General features: G+C 38.2%; 1 protein-coding gene across 3 annotated transcripts in view; it reads right to left on the bottom strand.

Moving 5' to 3' along the window:
• sphkap (SPHK1 interactor, AKAP domain containing) overlaps window positions 1-23,319 on the bottom strand; it is a 194,659-nt gene that overhangs the window by 115,252 nt on the left and 56,088 nt on the right. Inside the window, exon 1 of one of the 3 annotated variants that reach the window (XM_061925658.1) lies at window positions 1,985-2,266. The exons of the other annotated variants lie outside the window; for them this stretch is intronic. Within the exon in view, the coding sequence (XP_061781642.1) occupies window positions 1,985-2,019 (35 nt within the window). The 5' untranslated portion in view covers window positions 2,020-2,266. Of the gene's footprint in view, window positions 1-1,984; window positions 2,267-23,319 lie in introns of those variants that run through there. 3 annotated transcript variants of the gene reach the window in all.

The raw sequence follows: 23,319 nt of genomic DNA on the forward strand, positions 1-23,319 counted from the left end.
GTAAAAAAAAAAAAAATAAATACATTTTTTTTAAAAAGGTAAAATAATTATTTTTGTCAACAAACAGTTAAGCTGTGGGAGGTCTATTGTATTGTTTAATAAATACAATACAACCATAATAATTTGGGCTCTCAAATGATTATTATTATTATTATTTTTTAATCAGATTAATCACATTTTGGAATTTGGATTAACAGGCAGTTTTGCTCAAATGTAGTCTCCCTAAGTGTTTTGTTCATTTAATTTGTGGAGATGACACAAGTGTCAGCTAAAAATGCACATAATTGGAATGACAGCAAAGGAAGGTTACGTATTGTTACTGCTGGAATTTTTACTTCTTGGTCAACCTTATAAATGCACAAAAAACTAAATATTGTGGCAGGTTATGGACTGTTGTTAGCAGTTTTATTAAAAAAGAGGAACATAAATAATATTGTCATAATCTCGAGCAAATGACGCCAGTCAAACATGTTTGGTATGGTATTTACGTCAGGGATTAGGATCACATCCACTTTATGACAGTTAATTTTGACAGCCCTAATTGTCACATATCTTAATGATCGAGTTATGGTGAGAGAGTTTTTTTGCGGGAAAATTGCATGTTTTTGAGAAGAAAAAAAAACTACTATTGTTAACCCCTGAAAAATCGTTAAAAAAGTTTTACTTTTTCACAAATTAGATGATTTTTGGTTAAAAAAATAATAATAAAACATTTTTAAAAAAAAGGTAAAATAATTATTTTTGTCAACAAACAGTTAAGCTGTGGGGGATCTATTGTATTGTTTAATAAATACAATACAACCATAATAATTTGGGCTCTCAAATGATTATTATTATTATTATTATTTAATCAGATTAATCACATTTTGGAATTTGGATTAACAGGCAGTTTTGCTCAAATGTAGTCTCCCTAAGTGTTTTGTTCATTTAATTTGTGGAGATGACACAAGTGTCAGCTAAAAATGCACATAATTGGAATGACAGCAAAGGAAGGTTACGTATTGTTACTGCTGGAATTTTTACTTCTTGGTCAACCTTATAAATGCACAAAAAAATAAATATTGTGGCAGGTTATGGACTGTCGTTAGCAGTTTTATTAAAAAAAGAGGAACATAAATAATATTGTCATAATCTCGAGCAAATGACGCCAGTCAAGCATGTTTGGTATGGTATTTACGTCAGGGATTAGGATCACATCCACTTCATGACAGTTAATTTTGACAGCCCTAATTGTCACATATCTTAATTATCGAGTTATGGTGAGTGAGAGTATTTTTGCGGGAAAATTGCATGTTTTTGAGAAGAAAAAAACCCTACTATTGTTAACCCCTGAAAAATCGTTTAAAAAAAGTTGAACTTTTTCACAAATTAGATGATTTTTGGTAAAAAAAAAAAAGAAAAAAAAAAAGGTAAAATAATTATTTTTGTCAACAAACAGTTAAGCTGTGGGGGGGGATCTATTGTATTGTTTAATTAATACAATACAACCACAATAATTTGGGCTCTCAAATGATTATTATTATTATTTTTAATCAGATTAATCACATTTTGGAATTTGGATTAACAGGCAGTTTTGCTCAAATGTAGTCTCCCTAAGTGTTTTGTTCATTTAATTTGTGGAGATGACACATGTGTCAGCTAAAAATGCACATCATTGGAATGACAGCAAAGGAAGGTTATGTATTTTTACTGCTGGAATGTTTTACTTCTTGGTCAACCTTACAAATGCACAAAAACTAAATATTGTGGCAGGTTATGGACTGTCGTGAGCAGTTTTATTAAAAAAGAGGAACATAAATAATATTGTCATAATCTGGAGCAAATGACGCCAGTCAAGCATGTTTGGTATGGTATTTACGTCAGGGATTAGGATCACATCCACTTCATGACAGTTCTTATAAAGCCTCGACCGCAACATTCATTTGAATATTGCGACAAAACGCAGTTTCGACATGTTTGGGTAAGAAAAGAAGATATTTGTTACCTTGGTGTTTTCAGAAGGCACTTTGCGTCTGCCATGATGTCCTCCACTTCTCACCTTATTTCCTCAACAACAACAAAAAGAAGCGTCGACGCGTTACTGTGCCCGGGTCACGCTGCGGTCCTCAAGCCCGAAACACGGACCCCAGGACGTCCACCCACCCCGCGGCAACGGAGCCGACCTGTAGTCGGTGTTACGGTTCCAAAGCGGGACGAGAAGTGCTGCCGACGCACGAGAAGGACGGAGACTCACGCGCACTGTGTTCCCGCCAAGTGCCGAGTGCAGCAGAGCGAGTGCCTCGCGCACGAGCCACGACTCAAGGCGTGCGCGCGCACCTTGACGCACAAATCCTTATTTGCAAACACGTAAAGTTGCTATTTTGAAAAAAAAAAACCCCACATATACCTCAATGTCATCTGTCGCATAACAAACAATTCACAGGTAATTTTAAAACGAATTTTATGTTTAAAACTTTGAGTTTGATTTGCATGTCAATGAAATGTTTTGACATTAGGTTTTGTTTGATTGATTGTTTTATTAGTTTCACCTGACTTGTCAGAGCCGCGTCTTTTATGTCAACCAATCAGCGTCCTCCTTCCCATTGTTGCTGTTCAGGGGTGTCTCTCTCTGTTATTACTCGTCTGCACGTTTTAAGTCAGACTTGTCTTCCATCAAAAGCAGTGTTGGGTTGGCTACTGAAAACCAGCATACTTGCCAACCTTGAGACCTCCGATATCGGGAGGTGGGGGGTGGGAGGGCGTGGTCGGGGTGTGGTTGGGGCGGGGGCGTAGTTGGGGGCGTGGTCAAGAGGGGAGGAGTATATTCACAGCTAGGATTCACCAAGTCAAGTATTTCATGTATATATATATATATATATATATATATATATATATATATATATATATATATATATATATATATATATATATATATATACATACAGTGTTGGGTTAGTTACTGAAAACCAGTAACTAGTTACAGTTACTAGTTACTTTATTTCAAAAGTAACTCAGTTACTAACTCAGTTACTTACACCAAAAAGTAATGCGTTACTGTGAAAAGTAACTATTTAGTTACTTCTTCTACTTTTTTTTTTTAAAGCTCCCATTAATGCCCTTTTAGCCTTCATTTCAGTACTGTTATTGCATTGGAGAATAATACAATGTGTTGATCAACTTGACATGCATTTGCATCACTGAACTCTGCTAAGCAATGTGCTCTACATACAACACACAAAGACAAAGATATGTTTCAAAGGGCCAATTTATTTCAGGCCAGAACAAATTGACAAAACTATTTTAAATAGCTGCAACATAACGTACATAAGTAACAAACAGCATAATAACACTAACACTAACACTAACCACGTTAAACCCAGATTCCAAAGTAACAAAGGTCTTAACTCATTCTCTTTCTATGCCACTTCAATATGGAATCCACTCCCAACAGGTGTAAAATAAAGGGCATCTCTATCCTCCTTCAAAACCGCACTAAAAGAACACCTCCAGGCAACTACAACCCTAAACTAACACCCTCCCTTCCACATAATACCTCTTCGGATTGTAAATAATCAAATGTAGACATTTTTTCTTATACTTTCTGATCTCTCTCTCTGTGTCCACTACTTGCTGTACATATCCTACCAAGTCAGTCCTACACTGTTTCAATGTCCATTTCTCTGATGATGCAATTGTTGATGCTGATTGTTGATGACAGAAGTGTTGATACCAACCAAACCTAACCCCCCCGTCCTCCATATCCCACACCCCGGATTGTAAATAATTCAATGTATATACTCTGATGATTATCTTGTGTGATGACTGTATTATGATGTTAGTATATATTTGATAGTATATATCTGTATAATGAATCAATTTAAGTTGAAAACTTATTGGGGTGTTACCATTTAGTGGTCAATTGTACGGAATATGTACTGTACTGTGCAATCTACTAATAAAAGTTTCAATCAATCAATCAATCAACAACATAGCTGTAAAGCTGGCTTCACCTAAGGAAGGCACACGTGACATACACAGAGCCTAACCAGGCAGATTTGAATTGTTGTTTTGGGCAGTAGACGGGATCTTTGATCCAAGACACAACTTACATTTAACTAAAATGTTATTTTCTTTGTGCTCGACAAAAGAAAAGAAGTGAGAATATCTCATACTTGCCTCTCCCCGGGACAACCATTCTCCCAAATTTCTCCCGATTTCCAGCCGGACTTAAGGCACGCCCCTCCAGGTCCGTGCGGATCTGAGTGAGGACAGCCTGTCGTCACGTCCGCTTGGCCAACCAAAAAGTAACCACAGAACACTATACCGTATAGTCGTATAGTGTTCTGTGGTTACTTTTTTGTTGGCCAACAGTTTATTGCGCACCCCCCTCCCCTCCCCACCCACACACACACACAGAGAGCGCAGAGGAAGAATCAGAAGCACGTCTCTGCTTCGCTGCCATAAAACACGATCAGATCCTCAGTTTCTAGCCGATACTACATAAAAAAATAACGTAAAATAACGCAGTAACGCATCATGTAGTAACGGTAACTGAGTTACTGAATATAAAAAATAACGCGTTAGATTACTAGTTACCGCCGAAACTAACGGCGTTACAGTAACGCGTTACAAAGTAACGCGTTAGTCCCAACACTGTATATATATAAGAAATACTTGACTTTCAGTGAATTTTAGCTATATATATATATTTATTTTATTATATATATATATATATATATATATATATATATATATATATATATATATATATATATATATATATATATATATATATATATAAGAAATACTTGAATTTCAGTGTTCATTTATTTACACATATACACACATCTACTCATTGTTGAGTTAAGGGTTGAATTGTCCATCCTTGTTCTATTCTCTGTCACTATTTTTCTAACCATGCTGAACACCCTCTCTGATGATGCATTGCTGTGTGGCACGCACAAAAGTGCTTTCATTAAATGCACTAGAGTCTGGAATCTTCCATCTCTCCCGAGCATGGCCCAAAACCGGTCAATCTTTGCTTTCTGAGGAAGATCTTCACTGCCAAGCACTTGGTAGTCCACTACTTCTTCCCGGAGGCTATCCAGGTCCAATCGCAGCTGCGGCTTGGAACTTACAAGCGTATTTCTTCATCTTACTCGTCGTCGGCGGCGTCGCCACGGCTGTATCTTCTTCGTTCTTCTGCTTCGTCTCCTTGTTGTGTGCGCAGTTGTGCACTGCACTCTCTAAAAGCCCTAGATGTTATTGTCACATATGCATGTACAGTAGATGGCAGTGTTTAAGAGTGTCACAAAATTGCTGTTTACGGCAGCTGAACTGCTTTACGGTACACAAAAACGTGACTGCTGGTGTTGTGTGTTGTTGCCACGCTGGGAGGACGTTAATGAAACAGCCTAACAATAAACCCACATAAGAAACCAAGAACTCGCCCTCGATCATTCTAAAGTTATAACATGATTGGGCAGGCACGCTGTTTATATTGTGGGAAAGCGGATGTGAAAACAGGCTGTCCTCACTCAGGTCCGCATGGAGCTAGAGGGCTCCGCCTGAATTTCGGGAGATTTTCGGGAGAAAATCTGTCCCGGGAGGTTTTCGGGAGAGGCGCTGAATTTCGGGAGCAAGTATGAAAACCAGTAACTAGTTACAGTTACTAGTTACTTTATTTCAAAAGTAACTCAGTTACTAACTCAGTTACTTACACCAAAAAGTAATGCGTTACTGTGAAAAGTAACTATATATATATATATATATATATATATATATATATATATATATATATATATATATATATATATACATATATATATATATATATTTTTTTTAAGGCCCCCTTTAATGCCCTTTTAGCCTTCATTTCAGTACTGTTATTGCACTGGAGAATAATACAATGTGTTGATCAACTTGACATGCATTTGCATCACTGAACTCAGAAAGCAATGTGGTCTACGTACAACACACAAAGACAAAGATATGTTTCAAAGGGCCAATTTGTTTCAGGCCAGCACAAATTGACAAAACTATTTTAAATAGCTGCAACATAACATACATAAGTAACAAACAGCATAATAACAACATAGGTGTAAACCAAGGAAGGCACACACTACATACAAAAAGCCTAACAAGGCGTTTTTTTCTGAAATAAAATCATGTCTGAAGCCCAGAACACTCTACACATTTCCCCAGTTTTAGTTTAGAGATAAGGAAAGATAGGCCTGGCCCACTAGCATCCCTCTTTATGTTTGTGAACTTTATAGTCGATACATTTAGAGTGATGTGATAATCAAACACTCTAGAAGTCTAGAATGAAAGAGCATATAAGAGCATTGACAGAGTGTGTGTACCTTCAGTGCGCAGTGCCTTGTTAAAATCCAGCCGCTGTTGCTTAGGAGGTGAAGTGTGTCTCTCTTTACTAGTTTCGTCGAAGCATGTTGCTTTTGTAGCTGTTTCAGCAGATTTGAATTGCTAGGATAGGATCTTTGATCCAAGACAACTTACATATAGCTAAAATGTTCTTTTCTTTGTGGTCGACAAAAGAAAAGTAGTGAGAATATCTCCATGTTAAGAAACTCGACTTTGGCTCTGCCATGTCTTGTTAGTAAACACAGACACGCCCCCCCGCCCCACACCCACACACAGAGCAGCGCGCCACTTCTCCGTCGCCTTTTCTGCAGCTCTCCAATAAAACGCACTCAGATCCTCTCAGTTTCTAGCCGATACTACATAAAAAATAACGTAAAATAACACAGTAACGCTTCATCTAGTAATGTTAACTGAGTTACTGAATAAAAAAAATAACGCGTTAGATTACTATTTACCGCCGAAAGTAACGGCGTTACAGTAACGCGTTAGTCCCAACACTGGTCAAAAGACACTTTAATATGTATACTTTGTACTCTGTTTACCAAGTACGTACATTTTGACACTAATTAAAAAAAAAAAAGAAAAGTTGAAGTGGAGGCAGGTAAACAGACCACCCACAAAACGGTCGGTCAAAATGTGGTTTAAACAAGTCTGTAAAACATAATCTATGCAAGATTTTGACTAGAAGTGGTTTAGATTGAGAAAAAAAAGGAAAATTCAGCTTCTTTTAGTGAAAGCGCATATTTAATGCTGCTTGCTAATATTGTTTTACCGCACCTGTCAAGGGCCAGTAGGCGTACCTTGTCTCGGGGTCGCTTTACAAGACAATAGCAGGGTTCATAAAATACTGCAGCCCTAACAACTACAGCTTTTTATAACGCTGGATCTACTTTGTTGAATAAAGCTCAACAAACCAGACCGTTTATGACATGAATGGAACATCACACGGCGCATTATAATGCAAGAATGATGAATATTTGATTTCTGCATAATAGTATGTGAATAGACTCAACTATTTATTACCTGTATACAACTTACTCTCTGGTGTAAATTCCAATATTTTAATAATGTATTACACACACTTTACAGATATTAATGCAATTAATCAATGGTGTAAGTTAACTGTGATAGGCTCCGATACTGATAAAGTACCCATTCCCAATAGCTTGGAATCAATACCAATACTCACCAGTATTAATTTGTTGTACTTCATTGTGTGTTAAAGTAGTGGTACCTGTTTAATAATGTTTTTATTTAACATTCAAAACCTGAGCTAATTATAATAAATGTGCTGTCCAGGAGTTAAATATGTTTTTTCTAACACCTTTGAGTCTCAAGAATTGATATATATACCGTATTTTCCGCACTATAAGGCGCACCGGATTATTAGCCGCACCTTCTATGAATTACATATTTCATAATTTTGTCCACCAATAAGCCGCCCCGGACTAAAAGCCGCGCCTACGCTGCGCTAAAGTGAATGTCAAAAAAACGCTGCGCTAAAGTGAATGTCAAAAAAACAGTCAGATAGTTCAGTCAAACTTTAATAATATATTGAAAACCAGCGTTCTAACAACTCTGTCCCAAAATGTACGCAAATGTGCAATCACAAACATAGTAAAATTCAAAATGGTGTAGAGCAATATTAACATAATGTTGCTCGAACGTTAATGTCACAACACACAAAATAAACATAGCGCTCACCTTCTGAAGTTATTCTTCATTCGTAAATCCTTCGAATTCTTCGTCTTCGGTGTCCGAATTGAAAAGTTGTGCAAGCGTGGTATCCAAAATGGCCGGTTCCGTCTCGTAGAAGTCATCGGGAGTCAGTGTCGCTGTTGTTCTGTGAATCCTGCCTTCCGGAAAGCTCGGACCACAGTTGTGACCGAAATATCTGCCCAAGCATTTACGATCCACTGGCAAATGTTGGCGTATGTCGTCCGAGGCTGTCTGCCCGTCTTAGTGAAGGTGTGTTCGCCTTCGGAGCTGCGTGAAAAAAGCCACCCGGCCTCTTCGCGTAAACTTCCCTTAACCACTCGCTCATCTTTTCTTCATCCATCCATCCCTTCGAGTTAGCTTTTATGATGACGCCGGCTGGAAAGGTCTCTTTTGGCAAGGTCTTCCTTTTGAATATCACCATGAGTGGAAGTTAGCATGGCAAGCTAGAACCACAGTGAAGGATGACTTCTCATTCCCTGTGGTGCGAATATTCACCGTACGTGCTCCCGTTCCACAGTGCGGTTCAGTTGCTGTGAAATACGGTAGTAATCCGTGTGCGGATGGAGAGATTGCGTCTTTTTATGAACCGGATCGCTTATTAGGAGCCATTTTGTGGTCTTTACAGATGTAAACAGGAAATGAAACGTACGGTGATATCCGCGCGTTTTTTCTTCTTCTTCCGGGGGCGGGTGAAGCGCTTCCTGTTCTATGGGGGCGGGTGCTTTCCTTGGCGGTTGCTTGCGTAGAAGAAGAAGCGCTTCCTGTTCTACCGGGAAAAAAGATGGCGGCTGTTTACCGAAGTTGCGAGATCGAAACTTTATGAAAATTAATCGTAATAAAGCGCACCGGGTTATAAGGCGCACTGTTAGCTTTTGAGAAAAATTGTGGTTTTTAGGTGCGCCTTATAGTGCGGAAAATACGGTAGTAGAATTTGAATGCAATTGCTCTTCCAAAACATTGAATTGCAGAAGTGTAGAGGCCAGGTGTGTCCAAACTTTTTTGCCCCGGTGGCCACATTGGCCTAAAAAAATGTGATCGAGGTCAGTGGCCTAGTGGTTAGAGTGTCCGTCCTGAGATCGGTAGGTTGGGAGTTCAAATCCCGGCCGAGTCATACCAAAGACTATAAAAATGGGACCCATTACCTCCCTGCTTGGCACTCAGCATCAAGGGTTGGAATTGGGGGTTAAATCACCAAAATGATTCCCGGGCGCAGCCACCGCTGCTGCCCACTGCTCCCCTCACCTCCCAGGGGGTGATCAAGGGTGATGGGTCAAATGCAGAGAATAATTTCGCCACACCTAGTGTGTGTGTGACAATCATTGGTACTTTAACTTTTTTAACTTTAGAAAGCCGACTGCATGTAAAGTAACTGTATATATATATATATATATATATATATATATATATATATATATATATATATACATATATATATATATATATATATATAGTCAAGGTTTCTGTGGTTTATCCGTTATACAGTGCTCAATACTGGGGTAGAGCGGAATATACGTTAGGTCTAGAGATGTCAGATAATGGCCTTTTTGCCGATATCCGATATTCCGATATTGTCCAACTCTTAATTACCGATTCCGATATCAACCGATACCGATTACAGTCGTGGAATTAACCCATTATTATGCCTAATTTTGTTGTGATGCCCCGCTGGATGCTTTAAGAATAAAGTTGATTTGATTTGATTTGATTAAACAATGTAACAAGGTTTTCCAAAATAAACCAACTCAAGTAATGGAAAAAAAATGCCAACATGGCACTGCCATATTTATTATTGAAGTCACAAAGTGCTTTTTTTTTTAACATGCCTCAAAACAGCAGCTTGGAATGTGGGACATGCTCTCCCTGAGAGAGCACGAGGAGGTTGATATGGGCGGGGCTGGGGGGGTGTTTGAGGTGGGGGGTAGGGGGTAGCGGGGGGTGTATATTGTAGCGTCCCGGAAGAGTTAGTGCTGCAAGGGGTTCTGGGTATTTGTTCTGTTGTGTTTATGTTGTGTTACGGTGCGGATGTTCTCCCGAAATGTGTTTGTCATTCTTGTTTGGTGTGGGTTCACAGTGTGGCGCATATTTGTAACAGTGTTAAAGTTGTTTATACAGCCACCCTCAGTGTAACCTGTATGGCTGTTGAGCAAGTATGCATTGCATCCATTTGTGTGTGTGAAAAGCCGAAGATATTATGTGATTGGGCCGGCACGCAAAGGCAGTGCCTTTAAGCTTTATTGGCGCTCTGTACTTCTCCCTACGTCCGTGTACCACTCCGTACAGCGGCGTTTTAAAAAGTCATACATTTTACTTTTTGAAACCGATACCGATAATTTCCGATATCACATTTTAAAGCATTTATCGGCCGATAGTATCGGCAGTCCGATATTATCGGACATCTCTAGTTAGGTCAGGAAAAAACACAGAGTCTATTTTATCCCTACAAGCCTGTTTCACAGGTTTCCCTGCTCTTCAGGGGATTTTATAACATTTTCTAAAATCCCCTGAAGAGCAGGGAAACCTTTTCACATACCTTTTCACTCATGACGGCTTGAGGTTGCATGTAAGAACGGTGGCTGGTTGACTTTGCACATTTTTGGCCAAAAAGCAATATGACCACATTTGAAATCCCGCCACTGATTTGATTTCTTAAAGACATACTTAAAGGGGAACTGCACGTTTCGGGGGGCGCGCATCGTTTTGTGTCGTTCTCGCCATTTCCGGGTCTTAAATGGATGTCAAAGTGTACCAACTTGTCGGAAGACGTCCTCAGACTTCTTCTATCCAGGTGAGAGGCATGATTTATGATCTACAATAAACTTCCAGGGAGCAAGGAGGCGAGGAAATACGTCGCCAGTCGATCATGTCGAAATTGTACTCAAGCTTGTGATCCCGGCGCCGCTATAAATAGTTTGTCTGCTTTAGCGCTTATAATGACAATATCACTAATACTCTGTTAATATTCAAGTCACGAAATGTAAATGGAGCATTGTTGGCACTTTTTGAATGGTTATTTATTGACTTAGACTTAGACAAACTTTAATGATCCACAAGGGAAATTGTTCCACACAGTAGCTCAGTTACAAAGGAAGGAAAGGATAAGGATGGAAAGGATAATGCACACAAGGGAACAAAAAGAGGGCAAAAACAAAAGGTATAAAGTAAAAATGTACCATAGTAGCAATATAAAATATAACATATGTAGTATTTACATATTATATATACGGTATATAATATATACTGATATATTATATTATTATATCATATAATATTTTTATATAATATAAACTTTTATATATTATATATTGGGTTTTATGGGCATAATATAGGACCTCCCATGGCTCCGCTCTAAGCAGCCTTTTATTTACATTTATTTACAAGTCAGAATGCGTTTTTTTTTTTTAAATCATTCCGTCCTCATGTCTTTCATGATGATTGAGAACGATAGGCAACATTCCACAAAAAAGTGCAGTTTCCCTTTAATACCAAACAATTTCTGACGCCTTTGTTCTTAAGTTATTGTCAATAGTTGTCATGCAAAATATGAAACGGAATAGCAAAAACTAAATTCTCTTGTTGGAATCGTCCTAACTTTCCCCGTTATGCGGCGCCCCTGGTACAATAATGCACTGTGGGGAAATGTACAATTTGGTGGAAATCTGGGATTTATCCGCTGCCTTTGTGAAAGTTCTTACCGATTCCCGGCATATAGGATCAGAAAAAAAAATCGAATCAAATACTCATCCATCTAAATGAAATGCTCAATCACTAGAATGAGAGTGTGCACAGTAGTATCAAAGCCCTCTGCAGGGTCTCCGATGGTTAGGCATAATTTCCCCTGCTTGGTCCATTAGTGAGGCCAGTGCCAACTCAGAAGGGGGTAAAAAGAGCTGTGACCTTTAGTATCCCATTACCATAGTCACTGAGACTGTATACAGTACGGCAAATCGCTCCGTGTGGACCTTACTACTCCATGCATGTGTAGGTTTACTCTGCACTCCGGTTTCAGTCTAAACAACATTCATATTGATTGGTGTTAATGTGTCCTGCCCCCGCTAGCCTCAAGGTGAGCTGGGATACGCTGCAGCTCACCATGACCAGGATGAACAGTATAGAAAATGCGTTTATGTCACGACGTGGTTTTCGCTTACTGCGGGGTCGTTCACCCAGGAAGGCAAACGGACGACTCCGGACAGGACTTGCAGGTAGGAACATGATTTAATTTTAAGAAACACTCAACGAGGTACAAAACAGAAAACAACCCGAAGGCAAGCGTGCCTATCGCACGCGGAAGCTAAGGCAAAAACTTAGGGCAGGAAACATGAAACTATAGACAACAAAGAGGAAAAGAACCATCCGGATTGTTATAGGCGCAAAGTTGAAAAGCCAGCATCTGTGATGGTATGGGGGTGTATTAGTGCCCAAGACATGGGTAACTTACACATCTGTGAAGGCGCCATTAATGCTGAAAGGTACATACAGGTTTTGGAGCAACATATGTTGCCATCCAAGCAACGCTATCATGGACGCCCCTGCTTATTTCAGCAAGACATTGCCAAGCCACGTGTTACAACAGCGTGGCTTCGTAGTAAAAGAATGCGGGTACTAGACTGGCCTGCCTGTAGTCCAGACCTGTCTCCCATTGAAAATGTGTGGCGCAATATGAAGCCCCGGACTGTTGAACAACTTACGCTATACATCAAGTAAGAATGGGAAAGAATTCCACCTGAAAAAGCTTAAAAAATTGGTCTCCTCATTTCCCAAACGTTTACTAAGTGTTGTTGAAAGGAAAGGCCATGTAACACAGTGGTAAAAAGGCCCCTTTGCCAATTTTTTTGCAATGTGTTGCTGCCATTAAATTCTAAGTTAATGATTATTTACAAAAAGAAAATAGGTTTCTCAGTTCCAACATTAAATATCTTGTCTTTGCAGTCTATTCAATTGAATATAGGTTGAAAAGGATTAGCAAATCATTGTATTCCGTTTTCATTTATGAATTACACAACGTGCCAACTTCACTGGTTTTGGGTTTTGTAGTTATACTAATAGGGTTCCTCTAAGTCATACTTGCCAACCCTCTCGGATTTTCCGGGAGACTCCCGAAATTCAGCGCCTCTCCAGAAAACCTCCCGGGACAAATTTTCTCCCAAAAATCTCCCGAAATTCAGGCGGACCTGAGTGACGTGTCGACAGCCTGTTTTCACGTCCGCTTTCCCACAATATAAACAGTGTGCCTCCCCAATCACGTTATAACTGTAGAATGATCGAGGGCGAGTTCTTGGTTTCCTATGTGGGTTTATTGTTAGGCAGTTACATTAACATCCTCCCAGCGCGGTAACAACACACAACAGCAGCAGTCACGTTTTCGTCTACCGTAAAGCAGTTCGTCTGCCGTAAACAGCAATGTTGTGACACTCTTAAACAGGGCAATACTGCCATCTACTGTACATGCATATGTGACAATAACATCTACGACTTTTAGAGAGTGCAGTGCACAACTGCGCACACAACAAGGAGACGAAGCAGAATGCATCATCAGAGAGGGTGTTCAGCATGGCTAGAAAAATAATGACAGAGAATAGAACAAGGATGGACAATTCAACCCTTAACTCAACAATGAGTAGATGAGTGTTATATGTGTGTATATGTGTAAATAAATGATCACTGAAATTCAAGTATTTCTCTTATATATATATATATATATATATATATATATATATATATACTGTATATAATAAAATAAATATACATATATATATATATATATATATATATATATATATATATATATATATATATATATATATATATATATATATATATATATATATATATATATATATATATATAGCTAGAATTCACTGAAAGTCAAGTATTTCTTATATATATATATTTTTATATATATATGAAATACTTGACTTGGTGAATTCTAGCTGTAAATACACTCCTCCCCTCTAAACCACGCCCCTAACCACGCCCCCCAACCACGCCCCCACCCCCACCCCCACCCCCACCCCCACCTTCCGAAATTGGAGGTCTCAAGGTTGGCAAGTATGCTCTAAGTTCCATTTTAGGTCCTCTCTTTTTCATTCAACGGATGGCCCGCCAGTTCAGTTAAAAAAACTTGTGAGAAAACTGTCTGAAAACTTGTGAGACACTCACACTTCTGCAGCAGATTCCTAAAAACACAAGGTGCTGTCATCTTTGACTAGCTTATTTGCAGAAGATCGCTCCTGTAACTCTGACAAAATAAAAAGAGCAAAATCAAATGTCAACTGCAGATGATGCTGGTTCTCAGGAATATACAAAATAAAACTAATAGTGAAGGAAATAGCGTTCTGGAAATATGTCCCCCAAAACACTTAAGTCAAATATCTCTGCTCTAGTCTAATATTCTATGTACAAAATAAACTGTTCACTGAACAACACTTGAGTCCAAAGCAGCCATCTTTTATGTCAAGCGTCACTTTTAACTCGACAACAGTTATTGGGAACATAACATAATTGGGGTCTGGTCCGGGAACATTTGAATCTTCTTAAAGGGGAACATTATCACCAGACCTATGTAAGCGTCAATATATACCTTGATGTTGCAGAAAAAAGACCATATATTTTTTTAACCGATTTCCGAACTCTAAATGGGTGAATTTTGGCGAATTAAACGCCTTTCTATTATTCGCTCTCGGGAAGCAATCCGCCATTTTCTCACTTTCGTCGGTGTGTTGTCGGAGGGTGTAACAACACGAACAGGGACGGATTCAAGTTGCACCAGTGGCCCAAAGATGCGAAAGTGGCAAGAAATTGGACGAAATTTGTTCAAAATACGAGGGTGTGGGGAAAGCCGACGAAATGGTCAGTCGTTTGTTCCGCACACTTTACCGACGAAAGCTATGCTACGACAGAGATGGCAAGAATGTGTGGATATCCTGCGATACTCAAAGCAGATGCTGACATCAACTCCAAAACTGGACAGATCAGCTTTCAGGAAAAGAGAGCGGATGAGGGTATGTCTACAGAATATATTAATTGATGAAAACTTTATTCATTACTCGCGGTTTTACGTAAATTATTATACATAAACTGTGTTTACCAATAATTTATTTTTTTCAATCATTCGAGTACATTCGGGTAGTTTTGTGTAATGCAGTATTTTGTGTCTATTTAGGTATGGTTAACCTGAGTGCTGAAATCGTGGAAAAATATATGTTCTTAGCGTGCCTGAAATGGGCTGTCTGCACTCTCAAAGTGCATGTTGTTGCCAAATGTATTTCATATGCTGTAAACCTAGTTCATAGTTGGTAGTAATTATCTTATCAGACAGTGTTAAGCCGCTGAAATCCGAGTCTGAATCCGAGGTAATGTCGCTATACCTTGCTGTTTGTTTGTATTGGCATCACTGTGTGACGTCACAGGAAAATGGACGGGTGTATATAACGATGGTTAAAATCAGGCACTTTGAAGCTTTTTTCAGGGATATTGCGTGATGGGTAAAATTTTGAAAAAAACTTCAAAAAATAAAATAAGCCACTGGGAACTGATTTTTAATGGTTTTAACCCTTCTGAAATTGTGATGATGTTCCCCTTTAAACGTCCAAAGAGTCCATCTTGTACGTAACGTGTCCCTGTAACAACGCTTTATCCTGTGGAGAACCACAGGGATCAGAACTGGGACCAAAATTGTTCAATCTCTATATAAATTGCATTTGTAAAGTTACAACGGACTTAAAGTTAGTATTATTAGCGGACGATATAACAGCGTTTTGTTCAGGAGAGAACAGACAGAAGCTAATACAAATAATAACAGAAGAAATGAACAAATTAAAAAGATGGCTTGACAAAAACAGACTATGCATAAACCTCAGTAAAACTAAACTAATGCTATTTGAATACAGTAGAAGGGAAAGTCAAACATAATTACAAAGAATAGAAATTGAAAGAGTAAATGAAACCAAATTCCTAGGTATAATGATTGATGATAAAATGAACCGGAAATCTCATATAAAAAATATACAACATAAAGTAGCAAGAAACACGTCAATAATGAATAAAGCTAATCATGCATTGGACCAATAATCACTTCATATTCTCTACTGCTCGCTCGCTTTAGCATATCTGAGTTATTGTGCAGAAATATGGGAAAATAACTACAAAAGTACACTTCATTCATTAGCGATGTTACAAAAAAGATCAGTTAGAATAATACATATTGTTGAATATAGAGAATATACAAACCCTTTATTTATTGAATCAAAAATACTGAAATTCCACGACATAGTGAATTTGCAGACAGCTAAACTTATGCACAAAGCAAACTAAATAACTTGCTACCTAAGAATGTACAACAATTTTTCTCAACAAAAGAGAAGAAAGAAAAAAAACCTTAGAAAATGTTGTTATTTAAAACATTTGTACGCAAACCTTCAGTATATCAGTACGTTGAATTAAATTACGGAATGGATTAAGCAAAGAAGTTAAATAATGTACTAATATGATCCAATTCAAGAAACTCTTCAACCTTAAAGTGTTTACAAAGTACAAGGAAGAAGAACCATTATGAACATTCTGAATTTATTCCATGCATCCATTCATTTTCATTCATTCATTCATTTATTTATTTGTTAATGTCATTACTTATGGAGTAAATTGTGAAGTAAAGCTGTTGGAGATCTTTTTTCAGTCTGTTGTGGCCAGTGCCCTGTACTTTGCAGTGGTTTTGTTGGGGGAGCAGCACCAGCAAAAGGGACTTAAACCGGATTGACAAACTAATCCGGAAAGCCGGTCAAATTATTGAGGCGTTTGTGTCAGTGAGGGACAGGAGGACACTGGACAAACCGCTCGCCATCATCAATCAATCAATGTTTATTTATATAGCCCTAAATCACAAGTGTCTCAAAGGGCTGCACAAGCCACAACGACATCCTCGGTACAGAGCCCACATAAGTGCAAGGAAAAACTCACCCCAGTGGGACGCCGATGTGAATGACTATGAGAAACTTTGGAGAGGACCGCATATGTGGGTAACCCCCCCCTCTCTAGGGGAATTGGGTGGACAATCCTGCCCACCCACTCCACCAGACAATTGAAGGACAGCGTAGCTTATACTCCAACAGGCTCCTTCAGCTTCGTTCCCACAGTGTTCGATTCAAGAACTCCTTCATTCCGCACTCCATCCAGCTGTATAATCACTCGCCATACAGCAACAGATGATACCTGTCTATTATGATATCTGTCTATTACCTGACTAGCTACCTCTCTTTGTTTATAATGTATATTTTCTGCTGGATCTACTCTCTATTTTATGCTGCCCTTATTTTTGCTGCAGCTGTATACTAAGATATTGTACATGGTAATTGGGATTTGTTATATATTGTATATATTATTTAAAAATATAATATAATATGATAATCAGAATCAGAATGAGAATCAGGATAGTTTTTTATTGCTATTGTTTGAGAACGGGTTCACAAACTAGGAATTTTTCTTGGTGCAATCGTGCAACATAAAACACATAACACAGACTAGGTAATAAAATGAGCTGTAACTGAGCTATCAGATAGACTAGACTAGACTAGACTTCCTCTTTATTGTCATTAAAATTTGAACTTTACAGTACAGAAAAGAACACAATTTTGTTGCATTAGTTCGTTGTAGTGCAGGATAAAAGAGCAATAAGGTGCAGATATAAATAAATAGATTACTGTACGGATAAATATATTGCACTTTTGCATATGCATCCACGTATATGGCATACTTGCCAACCTTGAGACCTCCGATTTCGGGAGGTGGGGCGTGGGGGGCGTGGTTGGGGGCGTGGCTAAGAGGGGAGGAGTATATTTACAGCTAGAATTCACCAAGTCAAGTATTTCATATATATATATATATATATATATATATATATATATATATATATATATATATATATATATATATATATATATATATATATATGTATATATATATATATATATATATATATATATATATATATATGTGTATATATATATATATATATATATATATATATATATATATATATATATAGCTAGAATTCACTGAAAGTCAAGTATTTTCTTTATATATATATATATATATATATATATATATATATATATATATATATATATATATATATATATATATATATATATATATATATATATATATATAAGAAATACTACCTTGTTACATTGTTTAATGCATCCAGCGGGGCATCACAACAAAATTAGGCATAATAATGTGTTAATTCCACGACTGTATATATCGGTATCGGTTGATATCGGAATCGGTAATTAAGAGTTGGACAATATCGGAATATCGGATATCGGCAAAAAAGCCATTATCAGACATCTCTAGACCTAACGTATATTCCGCTCTACCCCAGTATTGAGCACTGTATAACGGATAAACCACAGAAACCTTGACTATATATATATATATATATATATATATATATATATATATATGTATATATATATATCAATCTATCTATCTATCAAGAGGGACAGAGACAGCGCACAGTGCATGTGGATCACATGTTACCATGGCGAGAAAACATGGAGAGACTGCCAGTTATATAGTCTCCACCAGTTGCAGAAAATGTGCCATCAGTACAACTGGACAGTGCTGTTACAGTTCGATCACCAGGACCATTAGTGAGTCAGACACAAACTAGTCTCATCATTGAACCAGATTCAAGGGCTGCTGAGTTGCCATCATCAGAACCCAGATCACCCACAACAAAAACCCCACCAGTGATCCGCAGGTACCCAGAAAGGTTTCGAGTACCGGTACCACCAAAAAAACGGAATCTCTGAAGACAGTATAAAAATCTGTGTTAAAGATGTACAAATACTGTTTGTATAATAAGCATGTTATTGTTTACAAATGACAGTTAAGAGTTCAGTACTAAAAAAAAAAAAGAATGTGGCTTAAGTACAGTTTTTTAATTGAGCTGCTGCATTTTTTGGTTGGGTTGTTTATTTCTTTTGAGTATTTCTAAAAGGAGAGGAATGTAATAGAGTGATCTATGTTTGTCTGTTGCCATCTCCTGGTGAATGTTGGCTATAGCGTACTGGGGTTACTTTTTGGTTGGCCAACGATTTACGTGGTGTTGCGCACCTGACGTCAAGTGTGTGAGTCTGTTCTGAAGTCTACAGTAAAGAGACGTTCTTCATCCCCTCGCCTGTTTATTGCCTCCAACTCAATATATTACAACAACATTGCTCCATGCGGACCTGGAGGGTCCGCATGGAGCTGGAGGGGGCGTGGCCTCCAGGTCCGCCTGAATTTCGGGAGATTTTCGGGAGAAAATTTGTCCCGGGAGGTTTTCGGGAGAGGCGCTGAATTTCGGGAGTCTCCCGGAAAATCCGGGAGGGTTGGCAAGTATGGTATATGGATGTATGTTATATTGTCTTTATATTCCAGCGAGTTAATCCGTTTTTGGGGGGAATTGAGGGGATTATTATGATGCGTTCAAGAGTCTTACGGCCTGAGGGAAGAAGCTGTTACAGAACCTGGAGGTTCTGCTTCGGAGGCTGCGGAACCTCTTTCTAGAGTCCAGCAGTGAATACAGTCCTTGGTGGGGGTGGGAGGAGTCTCTGCAGATTTTCTGAGATCTTGTTATTGTAATATAATATATCAGTATTAGAGATGTTCGATAATATCGGCCGATAAATGCGTTAAAATGTAATATCGGAAATTATCGGTATCGTTTTTTTATTTTTTTTATTTTATTAAATCAACATAAAAAACTCAAGATACACTTACAATTAGTGCACCAACCCCAAAAAACTTCCTCCCCCATTCACACAAAAGGGTTGTTTCTTTCTGTTATTAATATTCTGGTTCCTACATTATATATCAATATATATCAATACAGTCTGCAAGGGATACAGTCCGTAAGCACACATGATTGTGCGTGCTGCTGGTCCACTAATAGTACTAACCTTTAACAGTTAATTTTACTCATTTTCATTAATTACTAGTTTCTATGTAACTGTTTTTATATTGTTTTACTTTCTTTTTTATTCAAGAAAATGTTTTTAATTTATTTATCTTATTTTATGATTATTTTTTTTAAAAGTACCTTATCTTCACCATACCTGGTTGTCCAAATTAGGCATAATAATGTTTTAATTCCACGACTGTATATATCGGTTGATTTCGGTATCGGTAATTAAAGAGTTGGACAATATCGGCAAAAAGCCATTATCGGACATCCCTAATCAGTGTATATTATGTACTGTATATATAATATGTAAATATTACATATATATTATATTTTTTTTGGCTACTGTGGTACATTTTTAGTCTACTTTATACCTGTATTATCCTTTCCAGTCTCACCCTTTCCATCCTTTGTAACTGAGCTACTGTGTGGAACAATTTCCCTTGTGGATCAATAAAGATTGTCTGAGTATAAGTCTAAGTGAACAAAAGTGTTAGCAACTGCTATGTAAAGGATAAGGTGTAGGATGAAATAAGCTCTGCCTCTTCCTACTTGTTTTCGAACATGTTGAAAAGAGAAACAGGACGTTGCGATGCATCACGTTGTACGTGTGCATATTGGAAACACACTCAAAGTCAACTCAAAATGTCAGGTGTCGAAGTATTACTCTCTCTGCACACACGAGCAACAGTGTTTGCCCTGGTTTCTGTTAAAAAGCTCAGAGTGGCGCTTACGTGTCGAGCACCTGAGTTGAGCAGGCTGCGGAGGATTTGGGGGAAAAGATCAGTTGGAAATCACAGCAGCAAAAAGATCTCAACGCTTCAAAGAAACTTTAAAGAGTCGCATAGCAACAGTGACTCCGTTCCAATGTTGTCCTAAATGAAGGAGACCGACAAAAACATGAGGATATAGATCAGGGGTCACCAACGTGGTGCCCGCGGGCACCAGGTAGCCCGTATGGACCAGATGAGTAGCCCGCTGGCCTGTTCTAAAAATAGCTCAAATAACAGCACTTACCAGTGAGCTGCGTCTATTTTTTTTAAATGTTATTTATTTACTCGCAAGCTGGTCTCGCTTTGCTCGACATTTTTAATTCTAAGAGAGGCAAAACTCAAATAGAATTTGAAAATCCAAGAAAATATTTTAAAGACTTGGTCTTCACTAACTGACAAAGAAACAGATAACAGATTTGGTGTCCAGTTCAAAGTGTGACATGATTTATTTAACAATTTGAGAGTTGACTTTTGTATTTTACATGAGTTATTATTTGTACAAACATGGTGCAAAGTAATTCATGATTTGTTAAAAAATGTGGCTAGCTAGTTAAAATGGGATATTGTGATTTCACAAGACTGTCTTAGAAGTGATCATTTGAAAATGTTCTATTTGAAAAATGTGCACTTAGAGAAAATATAAAAATAAAGTGTTGCATATTGATATTTATCTGTTTCTATATATATTTATTGTGAGAAATCATTAAGCTGATCAGTGTTTCCACAAAGATAAATGTCATTAATTATTCATAATAACATAGAGTTAAAGGGAAATTGAGCAAATTGGCTATTTCTGGCAATTTATTTAAGTGTGTATCAAACTGCGATGAGGTGGCGACTTGTCCAGGGTGTACCCCGCCTTCTACCCGATTGTAGCTGAGATAGGCTCAGGCGCCCCCCGCTATCCCGAAGGGAATAAGCGGTAGGAAATGGATGGATGGAAACTGGTAGCCCTTCACATTAATTAGAACCCAAGAAGTAGCTCTTGGTTTCAAAAAGGTTGGTGACCCCTGATATAGACAATGCAATTTGGACACACACACACACACACACTGGTTATCATTTGGAATGGGGGACCACGTTTTTGATCATCACTTGTGGGGACCACCCTTTCTACAGGTTTTGGAGGCATAAGCAGCTCAAACACATCTTTAAATCTTTGGATTGATGAAGTAATGTGCTGATCATTCTTACTGGGGACCCTGGGAAAAAAGAGTTAATATGGTTCATGGGGACCAAATTTAAATAATTGTGCATAATTCACACAAATTTGTACGTGACTATTGAGGACCATTAAAAAAAAAAAAAAAAAAAAAAGTTTAAATGAAATATGACATGATGGTCAGAATACAGCACTACAGAGTTTTAATTACTGCTCCGGTTTGGATTTTATGTGCCGTCAAAGTCGGTCCCGTCCATCGCTGCTTGCAGCTTTAATTTTACTTGTTTTGGAAAGTCTTGACAAGCCGAATGTTCTTGTTCTATTGGCAGATAATTTTGCTTAGTTCAAATAAAATACCCATAATTTTTTTTCTTGTTTTTGAACACTGACTTTTTAAAGTGTACCGTCAAAGGTCCCCTAAAGGTGACTGTGTAAACAGAGCGATGTCCCCATTAAGTAAGCATTGCCAGAACACACACACACACACACACACACACACACACACACACACACACACACACACACACACACACACACACATTTTACCCCTCCTTATTTTTTCCTCTTTCCTCTTAATCTCGTCCTACCTCTCATCACCTTCTTTGGTTTACTCGACCCTTCTTAATCCAAAGACTTTTCAAAGGGGAGAACTAATCCATTGCACATTTTCTTGAAATAAAAGATAGAAGGACAATTAGAGTGGAGATGAAAGCACAGAGCATCTGAAGAGAGTTCTAAAAAAAAACAAAAAAACAAGAGACTCAGCAGGAAAGCAGCACTGACTGTCAGAATCTTGTCGCAGTCGGGCTATTTTTGATTTAGCGTACACAAATTAGAAAGCATGTCATGGGGGAAGGGGGAGAAGTCAGACAGACGAAAGGATGTGCTCGTGACTCGGAGTGGTGGTATCATGGAAAATTTATTTATAGAACATCAAAAGAGCAAAAGGGTGCAACGTTTTACGCTCGCAGGCCTGTGAATTCACGGGATTGGTCAATAAATAAATAACTAGCCTGTTTGATGGAGATTGTGCGCTGCAGCTGCGCTTCACATTTTGGGTCCTACAGTATGGTTGTCAGGAAATTAAGTGAAGTGTGAATTATATTTATATAGCGCTTTTCTCTAGTGACTCAAAGCGCTTTACATAGTGAAACCCAATATGTAAGTTACATTTAAACCAGTGTGGGTGGCACTGGGAGCAGGTGGGTAAAGTGTCTTGCCCAAGGACACAACGGCACTGACTAGGATGGCAGAAGCGGGGATTGAACCTGGAACCCTCAAGTTGCTGGCACGGCCACTCGACCAACCGAGCTATGCCAGTATACCAAGCTATAGACTGCAAAAAGTCAGTGTTCAAAAAC

This window comes from Nerophis lumbriciformis, linkage group LG30, assembly GCF_033978685.3.
Source record: "Nerophis lumbriciformis linkage group LG30, RoL_Nlum_v2.1, whole genome shotgun sequence".
Lineage (NCBI taxonomy): Eukaryota > Metazoa > Chordata > Actinopteri > Syngnathiformes > Syngnathidae > Nerophis > Nerophis lumbriciformis.